General features: G+C 48.8%; 1 protein-coding gene across 3 annotated transcripts in view; it reads right to left on the reverse strand.

Moving 5' to 3' along the window:
* LOC123351063 overlaps nt 1-21,996 on the reverse strand; it is a 78,073-nt gene that overhangs the window by 49,328 nt on the left and 6,749 nt on the right. For all 3 annotated transcript variants that reach the window (XM_044990212.1, XM_044990210.1, XR_006573916.1), the window contains exon 2: nt 9,164-9,362. In XM_044990212.1, the coding sequence (XP_044846147.1) occupies nt 9,164-9,362 (199 nt within the window). The remainder of the gene's footprint in view (nt 1-9,163; nt 9,363-21,996) is intronic.

Here is a 21,996-nt window from a genome sequence, read left to right on the forward strand (position 1 = left end):
GCTGGGGGCCAGCGAAGGATAGGGAAGAGGCAAAGGTAGCAGGAAGCCCTCAGCTCTATGGCAGGGATGAATTGGGCTTCTGGTGACCTAAGCTCTTGGCTTTCCAGGGAGAATGGCACAAAAAAGTCCCAATTAAATAGCAAAATGTACACTCTCTAAAGCATCCTCAGCTGGCTGTTCTGTAACACAGCAATTAGCAATTACTGCACACAGGGCAGTGGAGGGTTGGTACAGAGATGAGGGTGCTATTGGTACTCAAGCGGGATGGCCTGGGTTACTTACTCTTGGATTCACTCCCCAGGAGTGGATCAGCCATCTCAAATTCATGCTGATGATACCTTCCTACTCCACTTCACCATCATGTATTCCCTGTGTGCCGGTCCTCGTGTGTTAAAAAATATGTACTTAGAATCCCAGCACTGAATGCAGCAGCTGTTTAAGCAGGAGATGCTCTAGATCAGAGGTTCTCAAACGTCACTGCACCGCAACCCCCTTCTGACAACAAAAAATACTTCACGACTCCAGGAGGGGGGCCGAATCCTGAGCCCGCCCAAGCCCCACTACCCTGGGTGGGGCAGCCAAAGCCTGAGCCCCACCACTCTGAGCAGGGGAGCCAAAGCTGAAGCTCAAGGGCTTGAGCCCCAGGCAACCTGAGTCTTGCTGCCCAGGGCTGAAGCCCTCGGGCTTTGGTTTTGGCCCTGGGTAGTGGAGCCTGGGCTTCAGCCCCGGGCCCAGCAATTCTAAGCCAGCCCTGGTGACCCCATTCAAAGGGAGTCCCAACCCCCACTTTGAGTCTAGGAGGGTGAAATTCACCCCTGTGCCAAGGCTTTGCACTTACGACTCATGTATGTGGGCTCACGTAGGACTTCCGTGGTGCATGGAGGCTGTATGGCCCCTCTGCACGGAGGTGAATTTCTCCTGAGGCGAAACGATGACGGTGTTTCTAAAGCAGCTTTCAGGGTGCAGTACAGCCAAACAGGCCATTCACTAAACCCCCAAAGCATTAATACATCACCTTGGGATCGATCAGCAACTGAGGAGGGCACTAGAGGAAGGAAAGGCTCTACACGAGGGCCAGCCGTACGAATAAGAAAAGCCACAGGAACTGCCAGATTGGATCAGACCCAAAGTCCATTTAGTCCAATATCCAACTTCCAATAATGGGCAGCACCAGATGCTTCAAATCATCTTTGGTAACGCAATGTTCTGCAGGTCTATCCACCTGAACCTGCAGTGGGGATTCTGGGTGGGCAGAAGGTAATGACCCACACGGAACGTTGGCCAGGTTAACCTATATTAGGTGGCACGACCCCACAGATTTCTTCTATGCTGTGTCCTTCCTGATGTGGGCAGTGTGCCTGGGTGAGTGCAGGGGGAGGGGATTGCCTTGCTTGCTTAAACCTGCTGCTCTTTAAATATCAGATCTATTTATAAAAGCTAATCAAAGGGTCACATGACTGGCTAGAAACTACTTTGTAATGGGATTTGGGAGTGGCCACAAAGCCATGTTGACAAAATCTTTCCTTACAAAATAGTGGGCCCTGTCTATTTTTTTCCCCAATCAAAAATACAATAATTCTGAAAACTAAACTTCGATCCAGTGGAAGCTATCCCATAGTGCATGGAGCCGAGCGGAATGTTGGGTTGGGCTTGCAATGCATTATGGGATCAAAACATTGGTGCAGGTGGTTATGGGAACATGTTGTTAGCCTCCCATGATGCACTTACCTCCCTCCCTCCCTGAAATCAATGGCAAACAAACCAAGCCTTGTTCGTACGCCTGGGTTACCTGCGCAGATGCTATAGCACAGGGGTGGGCAAACTTTTTGGCCCGAGGGCCACCACTGGGGATAGAAATTGTACGGCGGGCCATGAATGCTCACAACATTGGGGTTGGGGTGCAGGAGGGGGTGAGGGCTGTGGATGGGGGTGTGGGCTCTGGGGTGGGGCCAGAAATGAGGAGTTTAGGGTGTGGGAGGGGGCTTTGGGCTGGGCAGGGGAGTGGGGTGTGGGCTGAAGCTGGAGGTGCGGGCTCTGGGGTGGGGCTGGGAATGAGGAGTTTGGGGTGTAGCATACGCAAAGTACGCAGCTGCGTAAGGCACCAGGAAATTTGGGGCACCAAATTTCCTGGTGCCCTACGTAGCTGCCTGCTGCTCCAGTCCAGGGACGCCCGGGGGGGGGGGCAAGTGGGGCAATTTGCCCCAGGCCCCACAGGGGCCCCCATGAGAGTTTTCGGTGAGTCTTCAGCAGCAGGTCCTTCAGTGCCGCCGAACACACCCGGATTGAGTGAAGGACCCGCTGCCGAAGACCCAGAGCTTCTTCCGCTCCGGGTCTTCGGCGGCAATTCAGTGGCGGGGGCTCCTTCTGCTCCGGGTCTTCAGCGGCAGTTTGGCAGTTGGTCCTTCACTCGCTCCGGGACCCGCCGCTGAAGTGCCCCGAAGACCCGGAGCGGAAGGACCCCCCCGTCGCAGACCCCAGGCCCCCTGAATCCTCTGGGCGGCCCTGCTCCAGCCCCTGCTCTGGCTCTTCCCCATGGCCCCTGCCCCAGCCTCACCCCCACTCCACCCCTTCCCCAAAGCCCTGCCCCACTCCATTCTGCCCTGCCTCTGCTCCGCCCCCACTCCACCCCTTCCTCTGAGGACTGCAGCAGGGGTTGGGTGCCCTGCACTCACCAGGCGGCAGGAAGTGGAGCGACCCGGCCCCAACCTGCTCCGCTTCGCCAGCTCGTGCTGGGAGGCAGTTTCCCCCCTGGCCCCCAAGCCCACTTCTGTCGCCCCACAGAGGCCTGGGGCCAGCCCCGCCACCCTCTTGTGGGGGGGCTGCATAGGGCACCAAAATGGCAAGGGATGGCCCTAGCAGGAGGGTGGGACCGAGGGGTTCAGAGGGCAGGAGGGGGATCAGGGTTGAGGCAGGGGGTTGGGGCGTGGGGAGAGGCTCAGGGGTGCAGACTCCGAGCGGTGCTTACCTCAAGTGGCTCCCAGAAGCAGCGACATGCCCCTTCTCCGCCTCCTACGCTAAGGCTCAGCCAGGCGGCTCTGCACGCTGCCCCGTCCACAGACACCGCCCCTGCAGCTCCCATTGGCTGCGGTTCCTGACCAATGGGAGCTGCAGGGGAGGCATTTGGGGCGGGGGCAGCATGCAGAGCGGACGCTCCTGGCTGCCCTGACACATAGGAACCAGAGATGGGGGCCATGCCGCTGCTTCCAGGAGACGTGTGGCACGGCCCCCGACCCTGCTCCCCAGCTGGAGTGCCAGAGCGGGGCAAGCCTCAGACCCCGCTCCCCAGTGGGAGCTCGAGGGCCGGATTAAAATGGCTGGCGGGCTGTAGCTTGTAGTTTGCCCACCCCTGCTATAGCACAATAAGCATGGCCCCCGCTCAGCTGTACACTGTTGTCGTGAGCATTACAAACACCTCGTGCCTTATCCTGCAGTATTTACACTGCCGATACAGGAGCCGCCGCACGGAACAACGTGATGCCACGCAAGCAGCCCTGCTGGAAGACATAGAGCTGGCGACAGTCACGCTTCACCTTGACACGGTGGAGCACTGCTTCTGGGCCCGGGAAACAAGCACTGACTGGTGGGACAGCATAGTTATGCAGCGATGGGATGACGAACACTGGCTGTAGAACTTTTGAATGCGCAAGGCCACTCTCCAGGAACGGTGCAAAGAGCTTTCCCCAGCCCTGAAGCGCAGTGATACTAAAATGAGAGTGCGTGGCGATAGCTCTGCGGAAGCTTTTAACGCCTGACTGCTACTGGTCAGTGAGGCATCAATATGCAGTGGGTAAATCTACCATAGGATCTGTTGGGATCCAAGTTTGCAGGGCCATCAACCGACTTCTGCTAAGAAGGGTATTGACTCTGGGCAACATGCATGACATAGTGGGTGGTTTTTCCATGATGGACGATAGACGGAACGCACATCCCTATCTTGGCAATGACCACCGTGCCAAAGAGAACATCAACCGCAAGGGGAACTTCTCAATGGTGCTGCAAGCACTGGTGGATCACAGGGGCCATTTCACCGACATCAATGTGGGATGGTTGGGAAAGATGCATGACGTGTGCATCTTCAGAAACACAGATCTGTTCAGAAAGCTGCAAGCAGGGACTTTCTTTCCCAACTGCAAAATAATCATTGTTGATGTTGAAATGCCAATCGTGATCTTGGGAGACCCAGCCTACCGCTTGCTCCCATGGCTCATGAAGCCGTACACAGGCAGCCTGGACAGCAGTAAGGACTGGTTCAGTCACAGGCTGAGCAAGTGCAGAATGGTCGTGGAATGTGCCTTTGGACATTTAAAAGGTTGCTGGCATTCTTTGCTTACTAGGTTAGACCTCAGTGAAAGCAGTATCCCCATTGTTACTGCTGCTTGCTGTGTGCTCCATAATATCTGTGAAACAAAGGGAGAAAAGTTTCCGCCGCACTGAGGGGTTGACGCAGATCGCCTGGCAGCCAATTTTGAGCAACCAGACACCAGGGCAATAAGAAGAGCACACCGAGGAGCTCTGTGTCTCCGTGAGGCTTTGAAAAACAGTCTCAACACTTGTCTGTGTTGTTCCTTACCAAACTGTCCCCTCCAGTGCGTTTTCTCCCCTGTAAACTCCACCTCCACCAACCGCCCTGTGTTGAATGAATAAAGAGCCTTTTCTCCTCAATCCATTAATTTTTATTATGCTCACAGACACATAGACACGGCAAAGAAAAGTAAGATAACCTGGGGCAAAAGGGCTGATAACACTGTGGGGGGAGAAACAAGGAAAGCTTGTTTACAGATGCACTGCAATAACAATCAAAGGTGTAAAAGCAGCAAAGAATCCTGTGGCACCTTATAGACTAACAGACGTTTTGCAGCATGAGCTTTCGTGGGTGAATGCCCACTTTGTCGGATGCAAGAGTGGAAATTTCCAGGGGCAGGTAAATATAAGCAAGCAAGAAGCAAGCTAGAGATAACGAGGTTAGATCAATCAGGGAGGATGAGGCCCTGTTCTAGCAGTTGAGGTGTGAAAACCAAGGGAGGAGAAACTGGTTCTGTAGTTGGCAAGCCATTCACAGTCTTTGTTTAATCCTGAGCTGATGGTGTCAAATTTGCAAATGAACTGAAGCTCAGCAGTTTCTCTTAGAAGTCTGGTCCTGAAGTTTTTTTGCTGCAGGATGGTCACCTTAAGATCTGCTATTGTGTGGCCAGGGAGGTTGAAGTGTTCTCCTACAGGTTTTTGTATATTGCCATTCCTAATGTCTGATTTGTGTCCATTTATCCTTTTCCGTAGAGACTGTCCAGTCTGGCCGATGTACATAGCAGAGGGGCATTGCTGGCATATGATGGCATATATTACATTGGTGGAAGTGCAGGTGAATGAATCGGTGATGGTGTGGCTGATCTGGTTAGGTCCTGTGATGGTGTTGCTGGTGTAGATATGTGGGCAGAGTTGGCATCGAGGTTTGTTGCATGGATTGGTTCCTGAGCTAGAGTTACTATGGTGCAGTGTGCAGTTACTGGTGAGAATATGCTTCAGGTTGGCAGGTTGTCTGTGGGCGAGGACTGGCCTGCCACCCAAGGCCTGTGAAAGTGTGGGATCATTGAACAGGATGGGTTGTAGATCCCTGATGATGCGTTGGAGGGGCTTTAGCTGGGGACTGTAAGTGATGGCCAGTGGAGTCCTGTTGGTTTCTTTCTTGGGTTTGTCTTGCAGTAGGAGGCTTCTGGGTACACGTCTGGCTCTGTTGATCTGTTTCCTTATTTCCTCGTGCGGGTACTGTAGTTTTGAGAATGCTTGGTGGAGATTTTCTAGATGTTGGTCTCTGTCTGCGGGGTTAGAGCAGATACGGTTGTACCTCAGTGCTTGGCTGTAGACAGTGGATCTTGTGGTGTGTCCGGGATGGAAGCTGGAGGCATGAAGGTAGGCATAGCGGTCGGTAGGTTTTCGGTATAGGGTGGTGTTAATGTGACCATCACTTATTAGCACCGTGGTGTCTAGGAAGTGGACCTCCCGTGTAGATTGGTCCAGGCTGAGGTTGATGGAGGGGTGGAAGCTGTTGAAATCGTGGTGGAATTTTTCCAGAGTCTCCTTCCCATGGGTCCAAATGATGAAGATGTCATCGATGTAGCGTAGGTAGAGAAGGGGCGTGAGTGGACGGGAGCTGAGGTTCCAGGTCGGCCATAAAAATATTGGCATATTGTGGGGCCATGCGGGTGCCCATAGCGGTGCCACTGATCTGGAGATATATATTGTCATCAAATTTGAAATAGTTGTGTGTGAGGATAAAGGCACAGAGGTCAGCAACCAGTTGTGCTGTGACATCATCAGGGATACTGTTCCTGACAGCTTGTATTCCATCAGTGTGTGGGATGTTTGTGTAGAGAGCCTCTACACAATCAAAGGTGTGGGAATGGGCACCTTCTGGTCCTACTCTCCCCTGGTATTGAGTGCAAAGGATACCAAATACCCCCCGCCTCATAGGACATTTGGGGGAGGAGGATGTGGAACTGGGTGATGATGGCAGCAGGTTCAGCATAGGCTGCAGCGGGACTCTAGCATCCAGCTGCTTTTCTTGAACCTCAGCCAGATGCCTCAACATGTCTGATTTCTCCTTCGTAATCCACACCATCTCTTCCTGCATGGCACGCTCTTGTTCCCTGCATGCTCTCCTGTCCTCCCTGTGCCTGGCCAGGTTCTCAGACAGTGCAATCCTCCATGCTCTGAGCTCCATCTTGTCACTCTCGGAGGCACGCATTAACTCGTTGAACATGTCCTCCCGAGTCTTCTTTTTCCACTTTCTAATCTGGGAAAGTTTTCAGCTGCAAGGAATGCAAAGCACAAGGGGAGTACTGACAGTGCATAGATTGTTTCTGGTGCACAGTTAATATTTTTTTAATTAAAAAAACACCCTTCAATACACTTCACTGCAAGCCACAATGTAATCACAACTGCTGGCTATTGCAAGAGTTGGTGTGCTGCTCCAGCCATGGTGAGTAAGGCCACAAGGTATGGGCAAGAGGTCTTGTGCTGCTGCTTTTGTGAAGACATCCTTGGGACCCCAGGTTGGAACTTGAGAATAGCCCCCTGTCCCCCAGCAACCTGGATGGTGCGGGAGGACAAGCACCAGTGTAAAGCCCCCCAAATAGTTTGTTTTTTGCAAAAGCAGCACCGGGTTGGTGGGGAAGGGAGACAAACAGGAAGTCGCCGCCCCCACTTTTTTTCAATGCTGTTTGCAATACACGGTGATCCCCTCCAACCATAACCACGGCACGTTTCAGAAAGTGTGGTTGTGTGACCCAGATTTCACCAAACAGGGGGCAGATTACTTGTGTTGTTTGTGGGTTAAGGGCTAGCATTGAAAACTTCCGTTTCCCCTTGGTGACCCTATGCGATATTACTCTCCTGAGGGTAACAGAGGCAGCAAGGGTACAGATGCTGCAGGCATCTGGGTACAGACCTGGTCCTTATGCTTCAATGCTGTGTGCTCACAATGATGCCAGCAGAGTTAATACTGGAGTGGTGCAGGAAAGTGTCCTACTGTGGATTGCAGAAAACCTCCATTAAAGCATCCTAAAGATCTCCCTGGAGGATTCCCGGGCCATCCCTGTGCATATAAACAGTCTTTTTTGGCGAGCACCCTCTGCATAGCTGGAGTGGCCACCAATACCCACTACACCTACTTTTTTGTTCAGATTAAACATAAAATGATAGCATGTAGCCCCTACAGTTTGATTGGAAATATGTACTCACCAGAGGTGCCTTCCCCGGCATCCCGCTCCGCTGCCAACCGGTCCTGTGAAGGGATGGGCTCCAGGGGTAAAAACAGTTCTTGGCTGTTGGGCAGAATTGATCCTCCGCTTGCCAATCTCACATCCTCCTCCTCAACAATGTCCTCCTTGTTATTGCTCAAGGTGGCCCGGGGCTCCTGGGAGCGATCTACAGAGTGTTTTGGGGTAGTGGGGAGGTTGCTGCCGAGAATCGCATGCAGCTCTTCATAAAAGTGGCATGTCTGTGGGGCAGAACCAGAACAACTGTTCGCCCCCCTTGTCTTCTGGTACACTTGCCGAAGCACCTTTATTTTCACACGGCATTGCTGCATGTCCCTGGTGCAGCCCTTCCCCCCATGCCCCGCGCAATCTTGGCATAGATGTCAGCGTTTCTTCTCCTTCACTTCCTCTCCCAAGCTGTTGCATACTGTGCAGTTTGACAAATGAGTGCCAGCTGTGGCAGTGGTTTTTGTGAGATAGGCACCTGTCCACTGATCCACTAGCTAATTTCTCATAGGCCACTGAATGGGCTCCTCATCTCAGAAAAGATATACTGGCACTAGAAAAGGTTCAGAGAAAGGCAACTAAAATGATTAGGGGTTTGGAACGGGTTCCATATGAGGAGAGATTAAAGAGGCTAGGACTCTTCAGCTTGGAAAAGAGGAGACTAAGGGGGGATATGATAGAGGTATATAAAATCATGAGTGACGTGGAGAAAGTAGATAAGGAAAAGTTATTTACTTATTTCCATAATACAAGAACTAGGGGTCACCAAATGAAATGAATGGGCAGCAGGTTTAAAACAAATAAAAGGAAGTTCTTCTTCACACAGCGCACGGTCAACTTGTGGAACTATAACAGGGTTTAAAAGAGAACTGGATAAATTCATGGAGGTTAAGTCCATTAATGCTGTTAGCCAGGATGGGTAAGGAATGGTGTTCCTAGCCTCTGTTTGTCAGAGGATGGAGATGGATGGTAGGAGAGAGATCACTCGATCATTACCTGTTAGGTTCACTCTCTCTGGGGCACCTGGCATTGGCCACTGTCGGCAGACAGGATACTGGGCTGGATGGACCTTTGGTCTGACCAGGTACGGCCATTCTTATGTTCTTATGAACAGGCATCAGATGGTATCAACCTTTCGGTCTCCCCTGCCCCGAACCTGGGCTGCATACAAACTGGCAACCTAGGCTTTATATTCCATTATCATTAGCCACCACCTGAGTGTATGCATCCACTGCTGGGGAATCAGCCTATTCCCCACCACACACAGAGCTACGGGAGGTCTAGGGATATCTGTTGTGAGTCAAGGATCAGTGTGGGCTGCAACTTCTGTAGAGAGTACAGGAGCATCTGCAGAAGCTCCAATCCAACCGGGCGAGCTGTCCAACCATTTCAAAGTGGCATCTTACCTGCAAAGTCAAGCCCCTTGTCCACGTGTTTGACCCGGTAGTGAGCCCGGAGAATGAACGGGTCCTGATAAGCCTCCGAAATGCTGCAGAATGGACAGTGGGTGTGCCTCCCTTTGATACTGGCAGCACACTGCTCATCTTGGCACAGGACTGGGCTGTAGCTGTGTTCTGTTCCTTTGATGCGTACGGAAGGATGAGCCTGGAGAGACAAGAAGACATGGCATCATTACAATAACACTGCGCCGGCAGAGCGGGATCAAGAACCATCCTAGGGGGGTATGGAGCAAGAGACTTCACAGCTACTTCTGCTCCAGATTCTCCTAGCAGAATCACATAGGAGCATTGGCCTCACAAGGACTCATAGCATCCCAGGCTGTCTCTGCCAGCAGGAGGTGCTCAAGGGATGCTGTAGGAGCAATGAATGTGGGAGAACAGTTCCAGCTTCTCCCAGCAGGAGGTGCTGTGGGAGCTCCCAGCTAAGCCAGTCCTAGCCTTGTGCTAGGTCTACTATTAAACAGAAGCAATGAGTTCAGCAGTCTTGTTTGTGCAGGAGAGGTAGAGTGCAGTGTGGGAGCACCTCCCCTTTGAAACCTGAGTAATCCAGACACCTAAATGGCAAGCCAAGCCCTGGCATGGGTTATTAAGAGGTTAATAAATTTTTGAGGTCACCTCCTGTCGGGAGCTCTCCAGACACAAACGCTATTAAAAGAGATATAGTGTTGCATCCCTAATGAGAGGCAGGAGACGGAAGAGGGCCCTAGAATCATTAGACTGCAAGATATTGGAGACTGCAGCCGAGGAAAATGCTGCATGAGGCTCTTTGTTTCATTTCATGACCTCCACCACTCCCCCACCCCTGCTCCAACACACACACACACCCCTTTGGCAGAAAATTCTCTTGCTGCAAATCAGTTTTTTCCCAAGTCTAGGATTGCAGTGAAAAAAATCCTCCAGCCAGCATCTTCCAGAGAAGGCATGAGGCAGAGTTAGAGCATTACTGCAGTGCTGTGATGCCTGTCCCCTCCTCTGGATACTCCGAGAGGCTGCTCAGAGCTGTGTGCCCACAAATCCAGGGCTTTACTCCGAGGCAGATGCCCCCTGCCCCAGCGCAATCAGCCCTAAAGGAACACTCAGTCACAGCAGGCTTGCAGTGGGTCAAATAAGCAACTGAGAGAATTTCAAGCTAGTACATCCCCCCTCTGCATCTCAAAGCTGCACCTTATTGGTCCAGGATATCTTTGGCATGAGGAATCCCTGAGGATCCTGCACCTTTACTTCTCCCAATCTCAAAAGGTTCCTGCAGCATGGCAACCCTCTCTCCTGCCAGAGAGAACTGAACAGAGTTCCTTGGTACCATTTTGGCAAAAGCTAGAGGATATGGGGACACATTGCATCAACAGATGCCTCCACAGCATGCCACCAGTCTGGTCCGCAAGAGACAGGTTCCAGAGTTTAGCAACAAAATGCTGGTGGGGAGGGAGTCCTTTCCCCTTTAAAGCTGGACGGGGACTGCTCAAGTTGTATAGTTCCATGTGAAATGTATCCGTGTGTTTGTAGGAAGAAACCAATACAGTGTTGTAACAAGACTTTGGCCTTCTATAGTATCTTCCATCCAAGAGTCCCAAAGTGCTTTAGAAACATCAATTAATTGTGCTTCACAGCACCCCGTGTTGTTATTGCCAGATGGGGAAACCAAGCAGAGAGAGGTGAAGCGACTTGCTCAAGGTCACATGGCAAGTCAGTGGCAGAGCCGAGAACAGAAGCCAGGAGTCCTGACCTCCAGCCCATTGTTCTAGCCAGTGGACAATAATCCTCTCCAATCTATACCATCTTTAACAGCAGTGCAACAGTCTGTATTCCTATGTTCACCATTTTTACAAAACTATAATGGATTCTGTACAAAGTATGCCTTGTGAGGTATCATTTGAAAACTCATAATTTGCTGATCATTATTATCTTGGTAAAATATGTGTGCAACATTCTATGTAAAGTTATAAGATTCCACTGTATAATATTACTGAGACATGTTCCAAGTTAGAACAGGGCTGCCCCGGGGGGTGGTGGGGGAGGCAGGCCCCGTGATCCCTGACCTGGTGGTGGTCCAGGTCTTCGGCGGTGGGGGGCCTTCAGTGCTGCCGAAGATGTGGAGTGATTGAAGGGCCCCCCGCCGCCAAAATGCCACCGAAGACCCAGACCGCTGCCGGGTGAGTACAAGTGCCACAGCTCCCCGACTTTGCTCCAGGCCCCCTGAATCAGAAAAGCAGGCACAAACCAGTTCCTCGAAGACAAAAGGCAAACTGATGTCTCAGCCAGGCGACAACAAAATCAAATGGATTATCACCAGGTGAAGCAGCCATTCTTTGGCAGGAAAAAGGGTGAGAGCAAAAAATCGTTTGGCAAAGAAACAGCTGAGGTTACCACCCCCAAAGACCTGCTGTCTCCTGAACCTCAGCTAGAGATGATTTTCAAAGAGAAAGAGAGCTATAAGAAAGGGGAACAGATGCCCACAAATACTCCTCACTTTCTCTTTGCTCACAGCATCAACAACACCTGAAGGACAGGAAAATTAACACTGAACTGGGGGATGGGTCCTGGCTGAACGGATTCCAGCCAGTAAGACTGCTGGAGCGTGTGGTGAGAGAAACCTTTGCTTTGAATTCATTTAGCTTGTTAACTTAGACATTAATTGTGTTTTATCTTATATTTTCTTGTAACCAATTCTGACTTTTATGCCTCATTACCTGTAATCACTTAAAATCTCTCTTTATGTAGTTAATAAACTTGTTTTATTGTTTTATCTAAACCAGTGTGTTTGGATTAAAGTTTTTGGGAAACTTTATTTGGGATAACAAGATTTGTGCATATTATTTTCTATTAATGAAATGGCGGACTTTATATGAGCTTGTATTGTCCAGGAGGGCCTGGGCAGTACAAGATGCACATTTCTGGGGAAATGTCTGGGACTGGGAGTTTGCTGGCTATAGCACTCCTACAGTATAGCTGGAATGATTTACATTCTGGAGGCCGTGTGTGAACAGACCAAAGTGGTGGCTCTCACAGCAAAGCAGTGTAAAAGGCATCCCAGGTTGGGGAATTGAGGAGACACAGCTGTCCGTCAGTCCAGACTGTAACCTGGGGAATGTCACAAGCAGATCTGTGACCAAATTCTTTGCTGAAAGTGGCTTCAGTGGAGATAAGACCAGGAGAAAATTCCACCTCTTGATTCCACCTCAGTCCCATCACACTGGCAATTCAGAATCCACCTGGTTCCAAATGTGGATACATGCAGTATTAACCCTTTCAACCCTGAATTCTTTGCTACGGGATGTAAAATTCACCATATATGTGGGGCACTTCATAGTTAAGATTTGTTTCAGGCAACACTCAAATTTAGGAAAGCATTACAGGTGGTTATGTCACACCCCCGCTCACTGCTACTAAGGAAAGAGAGTCATGAGAGAGTTGGAGTGCACCAACCATTCTTTGGAGGGAGTACATTCCCCCCCCCCTCCCCCCGGTTCAAGTCCTGGGGTTAGAAAATGCCATGCCGTTAGTGGTAGTGAAATGGTTTGCCCGGTGCAGCCCAAAATGCTCTGTTTGTGGAAATATCGCTCAAGCTCAGATAGGATCACAGCAGATTTGTATTGCTTGTGGACTCAAACAAGCAGCAATTTCTGCTCTGCTCTTGAGGGAAGATCCAAGTACTGGCAAGCAGTATGGCAGTGTGCATTCATTCCTGAGTGAAACATTGAGGGCTATGTAAATTAGTTGCAGCCCTGGTACATTGCCAAAGAGGCTCCCACTATCACAGAGGTTGAGTATCCTGCACTACAATAACTGCACTCGTATTGATTATTAAAGCATCATCATATTCCTTAGGGGGCATTTTTCAGCCATTAGTTTTCAGCAAGTTGTGCCAGAACAAAAAGACAGTCCCTGCCTCACAGAGCTTACAATCTAAGTACAAGACAAGAGACAACTGATGGGTAGAGACTGACAGATGGGGGAGAGCCACAGATCTCAGAGCACTTTACAAAAGAGGTAACTATCATGACACTGTTACATCTGGAGAAACTGAGGCACAGAGGGGCAAAATGACTTCCTGAATCAAGTCAAGAGCAGAACAGGGTACAGAATCCACGTCTCCTGTCTCCCAGCCTGTTACACCATCCACTGAAGGAGGAGTTAAAAAAAATCACAAATATGCAGTGATGTTCCGGTCCCTACTAACATCAATCCTGCTGAGCAGGAGCAGCTCTCCAGTGGCTTTGAACAGTGGTCTGCTCTCCAACTGATGGACACATCCAAGGAATACCAGCTGTACCAGGTTTTCCCTTTCCCCTCGCCATCATGTCCTTGGTAAAGGATCATGTCTGGAAAATATATTGATTGAGCCTGGAACTAAGAGACACTCAACGGGGAAATACTGCAACCTAGTACGCTGGGACCGGAGCTACTGAGTGTGGCTGTGGTACTAGTGAAAGGGTTTGATTGGCTAGCAGGAGAGGGTGGAACAGGGCCGGCTCTAGGCTCCAGCATTCCAAACATGTGCTTTGGGCAGCACTTCTCAAGGGGCGGCCTTCCAGCCCTTGGGGGGCGGCTTTTTCAAGGGGCGGCAGTCCTTTTTTTTTGTTTTTTTCCCGCTTCCGCGGCACTCCAGGGTTTTTTGGGGTTTTTTTGCTTGGGACAGCAAAAAACCTGGAGCCGGCCCTGGGTGGAGCCTGATCCAGAGGCATGCTGAAGTCAATGTGGCTGCTCAATATCTCTCAGGATCAAGGCATATCCACAGAATAAATAGAGGTCGGGCATTGTAAGCTTCCCTGTTACTGCTTCTCACCAAGGTACCTCTCCTTCCTCTGAAGATCCGGGTCAGGATGCATCTTATCTCTACAGGCCATACATTTCCCTATCATGGTTTGCTAGTCCCTGATGGAGAAGCGTCATTCTGTGCTACGGTGGTTTTATAGCCCGGATCTAGGATGCTGTACAAATGTAGCACACACTGTGTAAACATGAGGGGCCCAAACAGGTTGCACAGTCGCGTACTCTGGTCAAACCAAATCAACCATATTTTAGGCCTGACTCTTCTCTCCCTTACACTGGCTTTACACTAGTTCACATCCACTGGGTTCACATGAAGTTATTTCTGATATACACCCAGGCAAGAGCAGAATCAGAACCTTTATGTTTTATTATTAAGTGTTTAGGAGACATGAGCAATATTAGCCCCTTGCATATGGACTGAAAAAAAATCCAATAAAGAAAAACATGGTGAAAGAGCCTCCTTGTAAAAAGTTTTGATGTGAAACTGATCCTGCAAAGTGCTATAAGACCCACTGAATTTAGCCTCTTGCAGGGTGTGTGTGTGTCTCTCTCTCTTAAATTATCCAGATAAGATGCGGGGTCAAAAATAATTACACAGTGGCATCAGCATTTTATTTATGTCAACTGGCCTTTGCAATAAGAACTGATCAGACAATGCAAAGCAACATAATGCAACAAATACAACACGTCCGTCCATCCCCAGCAAAATCCAGCCTCAGTACGTCACGGCACAGAGGGGTATGTCTGAGTGTTATTCAATTTACCACCATTACTGGTAGCAGTTCATGTGTTGTTTCGCACCATGACTTCTTGGGTATTTTATTGCAAGAGGTAGATCCAACACGTCTGAGAATTTATCCTTTGCAGAAGGAAACCTTCCTGCCCTGAAAAACATGACAGAGAGAAATGTATGTGCCAGACAGTGTGAGACTCCCTAGTTAAAGAACTTTGCAGGATCAGTTTCACACCAAAACTTTCAATGAGCAGGCTCTTTCCCTGTGTTTTTCTTTATTGGATTTTTTTCCAGTCCATGTGCAAAGGACTAATATTGCTCATGTCTCCCGAACATTTACTAATAAAACATAAAAGTTCAGTTTCTCCTCTTGCCTGGGAGTATATCAGGAATAACTCCATTTGAACCCAGTGGATGTGAACTAGTGTAAAACCAGTATAAGGGAGAGGAGAATCAGGCCTAAAATGTGGTTTGATTTTGGTGCCCTAGAACTCTGACTCCCTATAATCTCCTGTGGCTGTTAAGGAGCAGAGAAATAAGAAGCATCTGTAGGGGGAAAGTGAACTGAATGCAGTGGGAAACCAGCACATTTACTAATGGCCCCAGCGCCAGCCCTGACAAATTGGTTGTGAACCAGCAGAATAGGGATCTGTGACAGCTGTGAATCTGGACTGGGTCTCTGGCATTCCCTGATCACGGTTGTGCTGTTGTATCTTCTCAATCAGTGTTTTGACTAGGCCGTCATGTTGCATCACAAAGAATGTGTCCTGCTGCATGAAAAATACATTCTCTCAGAATGAAATGTGAGCAAGACACGAGAAGTCATTCTTCTGCTCTACTCTGCGCTGGTTAGGCCTCAACTGGAGTATTGTGTCCAGTTCTGGGCACCGCATTTCAAGAAAGATGTGGAGAAATTGGAGAGAGTCCAGAGAAGAGCAACAAGAATGATTAAAGGTCTTGAGAACATGACCTATGAAGGAAGGCTGAAAGAATTGGGTTTGTTTAGTTTGGAAAAGAGAAGACTGAGAGGGGACACGATAGCAGTTTTCAGGTATCTAAAAGGGTGTCATCAGGAGGAGGTAGAAAACTTGTTCACCTCAGCCTCTGAGGATAGAACAAGAAGCAATGGGCTTAAACTGCAGCAAGGGAGGTTTAGGTTGGACATTAGGAAAAAGTTCCTAACTGTCAGAGTGGTTAAACACTGGAATAAATTGCCTAGGGAGGTTGTGGAATCTCCATCTCTGGAGATATTTAAGAGTAGGTTAGATAAATGTCTATCAGGGATGGTCTAGACAGTATTTGGTCCTGCCATGAGGGCAGGGGACTGGACTCGATGACCTCTCGAGGTCCCTTCCAGTCCTAGAGTCTATGAAAGGCTGTGAAAAAACTGCATAGAAGCAGGCTGTAAGAACATAAGAATGGCCATACTGGGTCAGACCAAAGGTCCATCCAGCCCAGAATTCTGTCTACCGACAGTGGCCAATGCCAAGTGCCCCAGAGGGAGTGAACCTAACAGGTAATGATCAAGTGATCTCTCTCCTGCCATCCATCTCCACCCTCTGACAAACAGAGGCTAGGGACACCATTCCTTACCCATCCTGGCTAATAGCCATTTATGGACTTAGCCACCATGAATTTATCCAGTCCCCTTTTAAACGCTGTTATAGTCCTAGCCTTCACAACCTCCTCAGGTAAGGAGTTCCACAAGTTGACTGTGCGCTGTGTGAAGAAGAACTTCCTTTTGTTTGTTTTAAACCTGCTGCCCATTAATTTCATTTGGTAACTCCTAGTTCTTGTATTATGGGAATAAGTAAATAACTTTTCCTTATCTACTTTCTCCACGTCACTCATGATTTTATATACCTCTGTCATATCCCCCCTTAGCCTCCTCTTTTCCAAGCTGAAAAGTCCTAGCCTCTTTAATCTCTCCTCATATGGGACGTGTTCCAAACCCCTAATCATTTTAGTTGCCCTTCTCTCAACCTTTTCTAGTGCCAGTATAAAGTATAAAGTATGTGCAGCATATCTGTCCTGAAAGCCTACTGTAAAATGATAATATCTCATCCTGGACCTCTGCTTAAGTGCTGATTCCCAGCACATGCTCTCTCCCTGCTGCAGATCAGTAGGCATGGCCTGCTCCCTTCCTGGCAGTGGCAAACTAGCACAGACCTGCAGAAAACTTCTCCTGCATCAGCAACAATGACACCTCCCACCACCACCACCCAGTGAGATGCATGATTACTGACTGCACAGAGCTGCTTTCAGGAGGCTGAGAGGCAGCGACAACAGCTCTGCCTACAGATTGGGAGAGGGGAGAATCAATGAGAAGGCAGCTGCGGTGACCTCAGAATGAGAGCCAAGGAGGTCCCCTCCAACCTCTAATCAAAAAATGTTCAGTGGCACTGTTAACCCCGTCTGCTGAGGGGCTAAATATGTGCCTGGGAAGCAGTTTGCTCCATTTCTGTCCAGTGCTTTTGAAAGGTGCTTTGGACTGACAAACCTCAGAGACTGAAGCCCTTATTCATGTATACAACAGCCAACACAAGGGACTGCCAACAGGGATTTTTTTATGACATGGACATCTCTCTAGAGGGAGCTAGATTGAGATCCACCAAACTCAGTTCACCCAAGCCACAGAAAAGCCAAACTGATGGTAACAACGTTGGTCCCAACCAACCCAAGCTGGATTTGAAATGGTGACCTGCAGAAGGAAGGCTCCGTATCCTATTATGCATAGGCGCCGACTCCGTGGGTGCTCCAGGGCTTAAGCACCCACAGAAAAAAATAGGGGGTGCTCAGTACCACCAGCCCCAGCTGTTCAGTAGGGCCCCGGGACTGGTGTCGTAGGGAGCATCTGTTCACGTGCACGGAATGTCAGAGTGGGTCAGGTAGACAGGGCTTAGGGGACATGATGGGCAAACAGAATGCCACAGCGGGTTTAAAAAGCAGGTAATGCCATGCTGGTGTGCCGGCTGCATGATTATGATACAGACAGTCTCCTGCAGCATTATGGAAGTACCACTACAAACCACCCAGGCTGTCCTGTACATTTAGCGCAAGCTGCACCAGTCATATGGGCATTGGGATGGAGGTTTTCACATCAGCCTGTATATGGGGCTTGTGACAAAGGGAGTCAGCCAAGACCAAATAGGCTGATGAAGAACCATAGAACTACACAGCCAATGCCTGGCTCTCTCCCCTTGGTGCATCTAACACTAGGCAGAGAACACTGGCTGACACAGGAAATTCAGCGCCTGTGCCAACATGAGATCTGAACCAAGACCTATTTCTTTGTCTCTCTCATGTACACATATCGGTAGCTTCCTGCATACAGGCCTCACACTACCATGACAAAGCTCCCCTTTCAGATCCCAGTTAGCTGCCTGCCACACTAGCGAAGCACATCCAGTTTATCTGAGCCTCCTGTCCTGTCCCAACGTATATGGTACATCCATCAAACATCTCCCTTCCGTGCTAGCAGGTCACCCAACTGAGCCACTGTTCGGACAGGTGCCTTCTTCTCCGCAGCCTCCTAGTGGTGTTTCCTAGCTCCACTCATTGACATCTTTCTTACGATCTCACCTGAAACCATCCTTTCTCCCTTACCTGAACCTCTCCATTTTCTCCCCCACTCTGCTGTGTATTATTTATACCGGTAACTGTAGTTAGATATATAAAGAGCTTTAGGATACAGTTTGTATTAAAGATTCTTTACATTACTAGACAGAGCAGGATCTACTATTAGTGTATTTAATGGTTTCTGAGGCAGCCAGCACCATAGTGTCTAGGCTTAGTACACGCTTAAAAACAGCTTATTAATAGAGCCTGCCCACAATGGACAGCAAAGATAAATCAGTCACCTCCCCAGCACCCTCCCAGATGCTCAGTTACTACAGTGATGGGAGCCATCTAAGAACCTAAACAGACAGATTAGAGAGAAATGCCTGAGCAGAAGATCCCCTCGCACCATGCTCTGAAAGGCAAACTCTCCTGAGCACCAAAGAACAAGGAGGAGGGAATTACCCAACAGAGACCTCCACCCAAACGTCCTGCTTCCAGTCCTCAAGATCACCTCAGCTGAACTCAGTTGTAGCCACAGGACCTGATCCTGATCCCACTGAGGTAGACAGCAAACTCCCATTGACACTAATGGGAGCAGAGTGTGCTTTGCAGGGGCAGGGTCTAGCAAAAGAGTCACGGCTGCTTCAGGGTGGCTGCTTAGCAATCAACAGCCTGAGCGGTGTGCACTCTACCAAGTAGGAAACCTCCCACTGGGATGGGAAACACCCAGCAGTGTATTTGCAAAGATCATGCTAGGTTCATGGGGCATATCTCCTTTAATCAGTTCCCTGCCATTGCAAGGGCATTGGGCATTGGTGCGCCTCCATCCCTCCTGTTCTCTGCTTGTGGCACACAACAGTTTAGTCTCCTCACAGCTGTGATACTTTGGTCTAATTCTGGTTGTTGGGTTTCGTGTGCAGGTGCTGGGGGGTGTTGGTGTCCTGTGATGTGCAGGAGGAGAAATGAGATGATCTGATGGTCCCTTCTGGACTTATACTCTGACTCTGTCTCTGTAACACAAAGAAGAGCAGATGCTGAATGCGCTTAGTCCCAAACTCCAGGCAGCTTTGAAAATGGACGCTGCTCTCATCCTTTGAGGAATCTATGGTAGCCAGAAGCACAACAGGGCTGGCAAGGAACCTACCAAGAAATCTTGCCAATTATCAATTGCCACTGGCACCCTCAAGGCCTTTGGAAAGCACAGTCAGTAAGGCCAGTCCAGAGAGGAGGAGACTATGCAACAGGAAGTCCTGGGTTCAGGAATGCAGCCTGGATGTCAGCAGCACTCACTCACAAAGCCTCATCGTGGCCTGGGCCAGTTTATCGTCTCCTGCAGAATGGTTAAAAATTCCAGTGTGGGATGCAGCAGGCACTGACCCTCTCCGTGCCTTCTACAGGCTCAGTCAGAAAGATGCTGTAACCATCCCAGCTGCACAGCCGGGGCTTAGTAATAATAGCATAGTCCACAAGATGACCTCAAAGCATTGTACAAACATGAATTAATCCTTACCACACGACTATAAGGTTGGTAAGTAAGAACCCCATTTTGCAGATAGGGAAATTGAGGCACAGAGCAGCAAAGCTGGGAATAGAAGCCAGTTAGTCTGACTTCTGCAGAGCTGATCAATGCTGCAGGTTTCTCACAGAGCAAAAGAAAGGCCAAGTGTTTGCTGGAGCTTATAAAGAACCCTGGCACACATCCAATCAAGAAGAGTTTATACACTCTATGGGCTGAACAAGTTCAAAGAGGTTAAAAGCATTATAAAATAAAATAATAATAATAGCCTAGCTCTTATATAGTGCTTTCCATCAGTAGATCTCAAAACACTTGACAAAGAGGTGAAGTGACTTGTCCAAGACCACTGGTACGGCCAGGAATAGAACTCCAGTCTTTTGAGTCCCTGACCCAACCCCTAACCACTAGGCAACTCTGCCTTCGCCTTACTACAGTAAGTAATTCAAAGTGCCTGCTTCTGATCTCAGTGAAATGGAGTTACTCTTGATTCACCCCAGCTTGAATGAGAGGAGAATCAAGCTCTAAGTCTATATTGGCCAGTGTTTAATCAAAGTACATGTATTGTTTACAGCTAATCTGTAATGACGGCAAAAGAATAGCCTCACTATCTGGAGACACAGTAACAATCTACAATAAGTTTTCACATCTAGGTTTTTCAATACTTGCTTTGAAAGCAAAAATAATCGACTTAAAGCTTCACTTAGATATTGTTAAGTTGCAAAGGCATCTCAGTTACTTCTTCTATAAACCTTATTAGAATATTACAGTTATAAACCTACCATGTCTGAAAAGCAGGAAATTCTGCACCACAGTCTCCGCTGGCACTGTCATTGGATTTACGCTAGCCCAGAAATCTGGCCTGCTAAGACAAGGCTAAGCGTATGGAAAAAATAAATCTTCAAAAAATCTGGAAATTCAGAGTTAAGGTTCTGCAAACCCTCTAAGTTCTGCCCCTTCCCCATGCCCCAGAACACCCTACTCTGACTCCCAAAGACACTTAGGCCAGATTCTCTAACATATTTTGGTGCCTAACTCCAGTGGGAGTCAGGAAGCTAAACGCTTTTCTAGATCCGGGATTCTACCACCACATTGTACCTTTCCGTACATTCCCATTGTGAAACACATATCCCCTAAGTATACAAATGACATTCACTATAAAGGCCCATCCATCCAGCCACAGATGCTCCTCGAATGCATTGTCCCAGAATGAGCCAGACACAGTGTCTCAAGTCCTACCCCCCAAGTACAGATCAAAGACCTTCCCTCTCACCTCACCTTCCCACTAGAGTCAAAAGACTGCAATATTTTCACATTTTACCATCTACCCACAACCCCCAAACACCTACCACTTTGTACCATTCCACCATCTTCTCTAAGGAGAGTGCAAACAGAGCTATACTCATCCGATTCTCCTTCCGTTGGGGGGCTGAGAAACAACTACCCTCATACAGCCACTATGGCCTCGGCTGTACACATCTCTACCTAACATCTCCGCAGGGTAGCAATCAACTTCCACAGATTCACACCTTTCATAGTCTGACCTCCTGAATAACACCGACCAGAGAACCTCACCCAATGATTTCTGCATAAAGCCCATAACTCCTGTTTGAGCGACAACATGGCTTTTAAAAAGTCATCCAGATTTGACCGAAAGACTTCAAGTGATGGAGAATCCACAACATCCCTATGTAAGTTGTTCCAGTGATTAACTACTCTCAGCGTTAAACACTTGTACTTTATCTGATATCTAATGCTAGCTGCAGACAACAGAGCACTGCAGCTTATTCTCCAAAACAGGGTCTTCCCAGTTCCACACAAAGAGGAGCTCATGAGAATTCCAAAGGTACCTGCAATACCTAGCACAGCTGACCATCTATGCCAGAGGGCTGCAAGGTCTGGTAAGGAATGGGGAGGAGTTAAGGTGGTTTGTGAAAGCATAATCTAAATTTCCAGGCTTCTACACAGCTTGGTGCTCTTTTCTTCCCCACAAATGTAATCTTGATTTACAATTTGTTGTCTTTCGAGTGCTTGTTCCTTTTGAGAGCAATAGCCTTCTAATAAGGTCTTCAGCAGAAGTAACTGAGACATCTTTACCACCTTAACTGTGTCTTTGTGTCTGGGAATAATTCCTTCCAAGATTTTAAGAAGCTCCTTTTTTCACTGCAGGGGAAGGGGAAGAGGAAAAGACTCGGAAATAAC

This window comes from Mauremys mutica, chromosome 16, assembly GCF_020497125.1.
Source record: "Mauremys mutica isolate MM-2020 ecotype Southern chromosome 16, ASM2049712v1, whole genome shotgun sequence".
In the NCBI taxonomy this organism is placed as follows: domain Eukaryota; kingdom Metazoa; phylum Chordata; order Testudines; family Geoemydidae; genus Mauremys; species Mauremys mutica.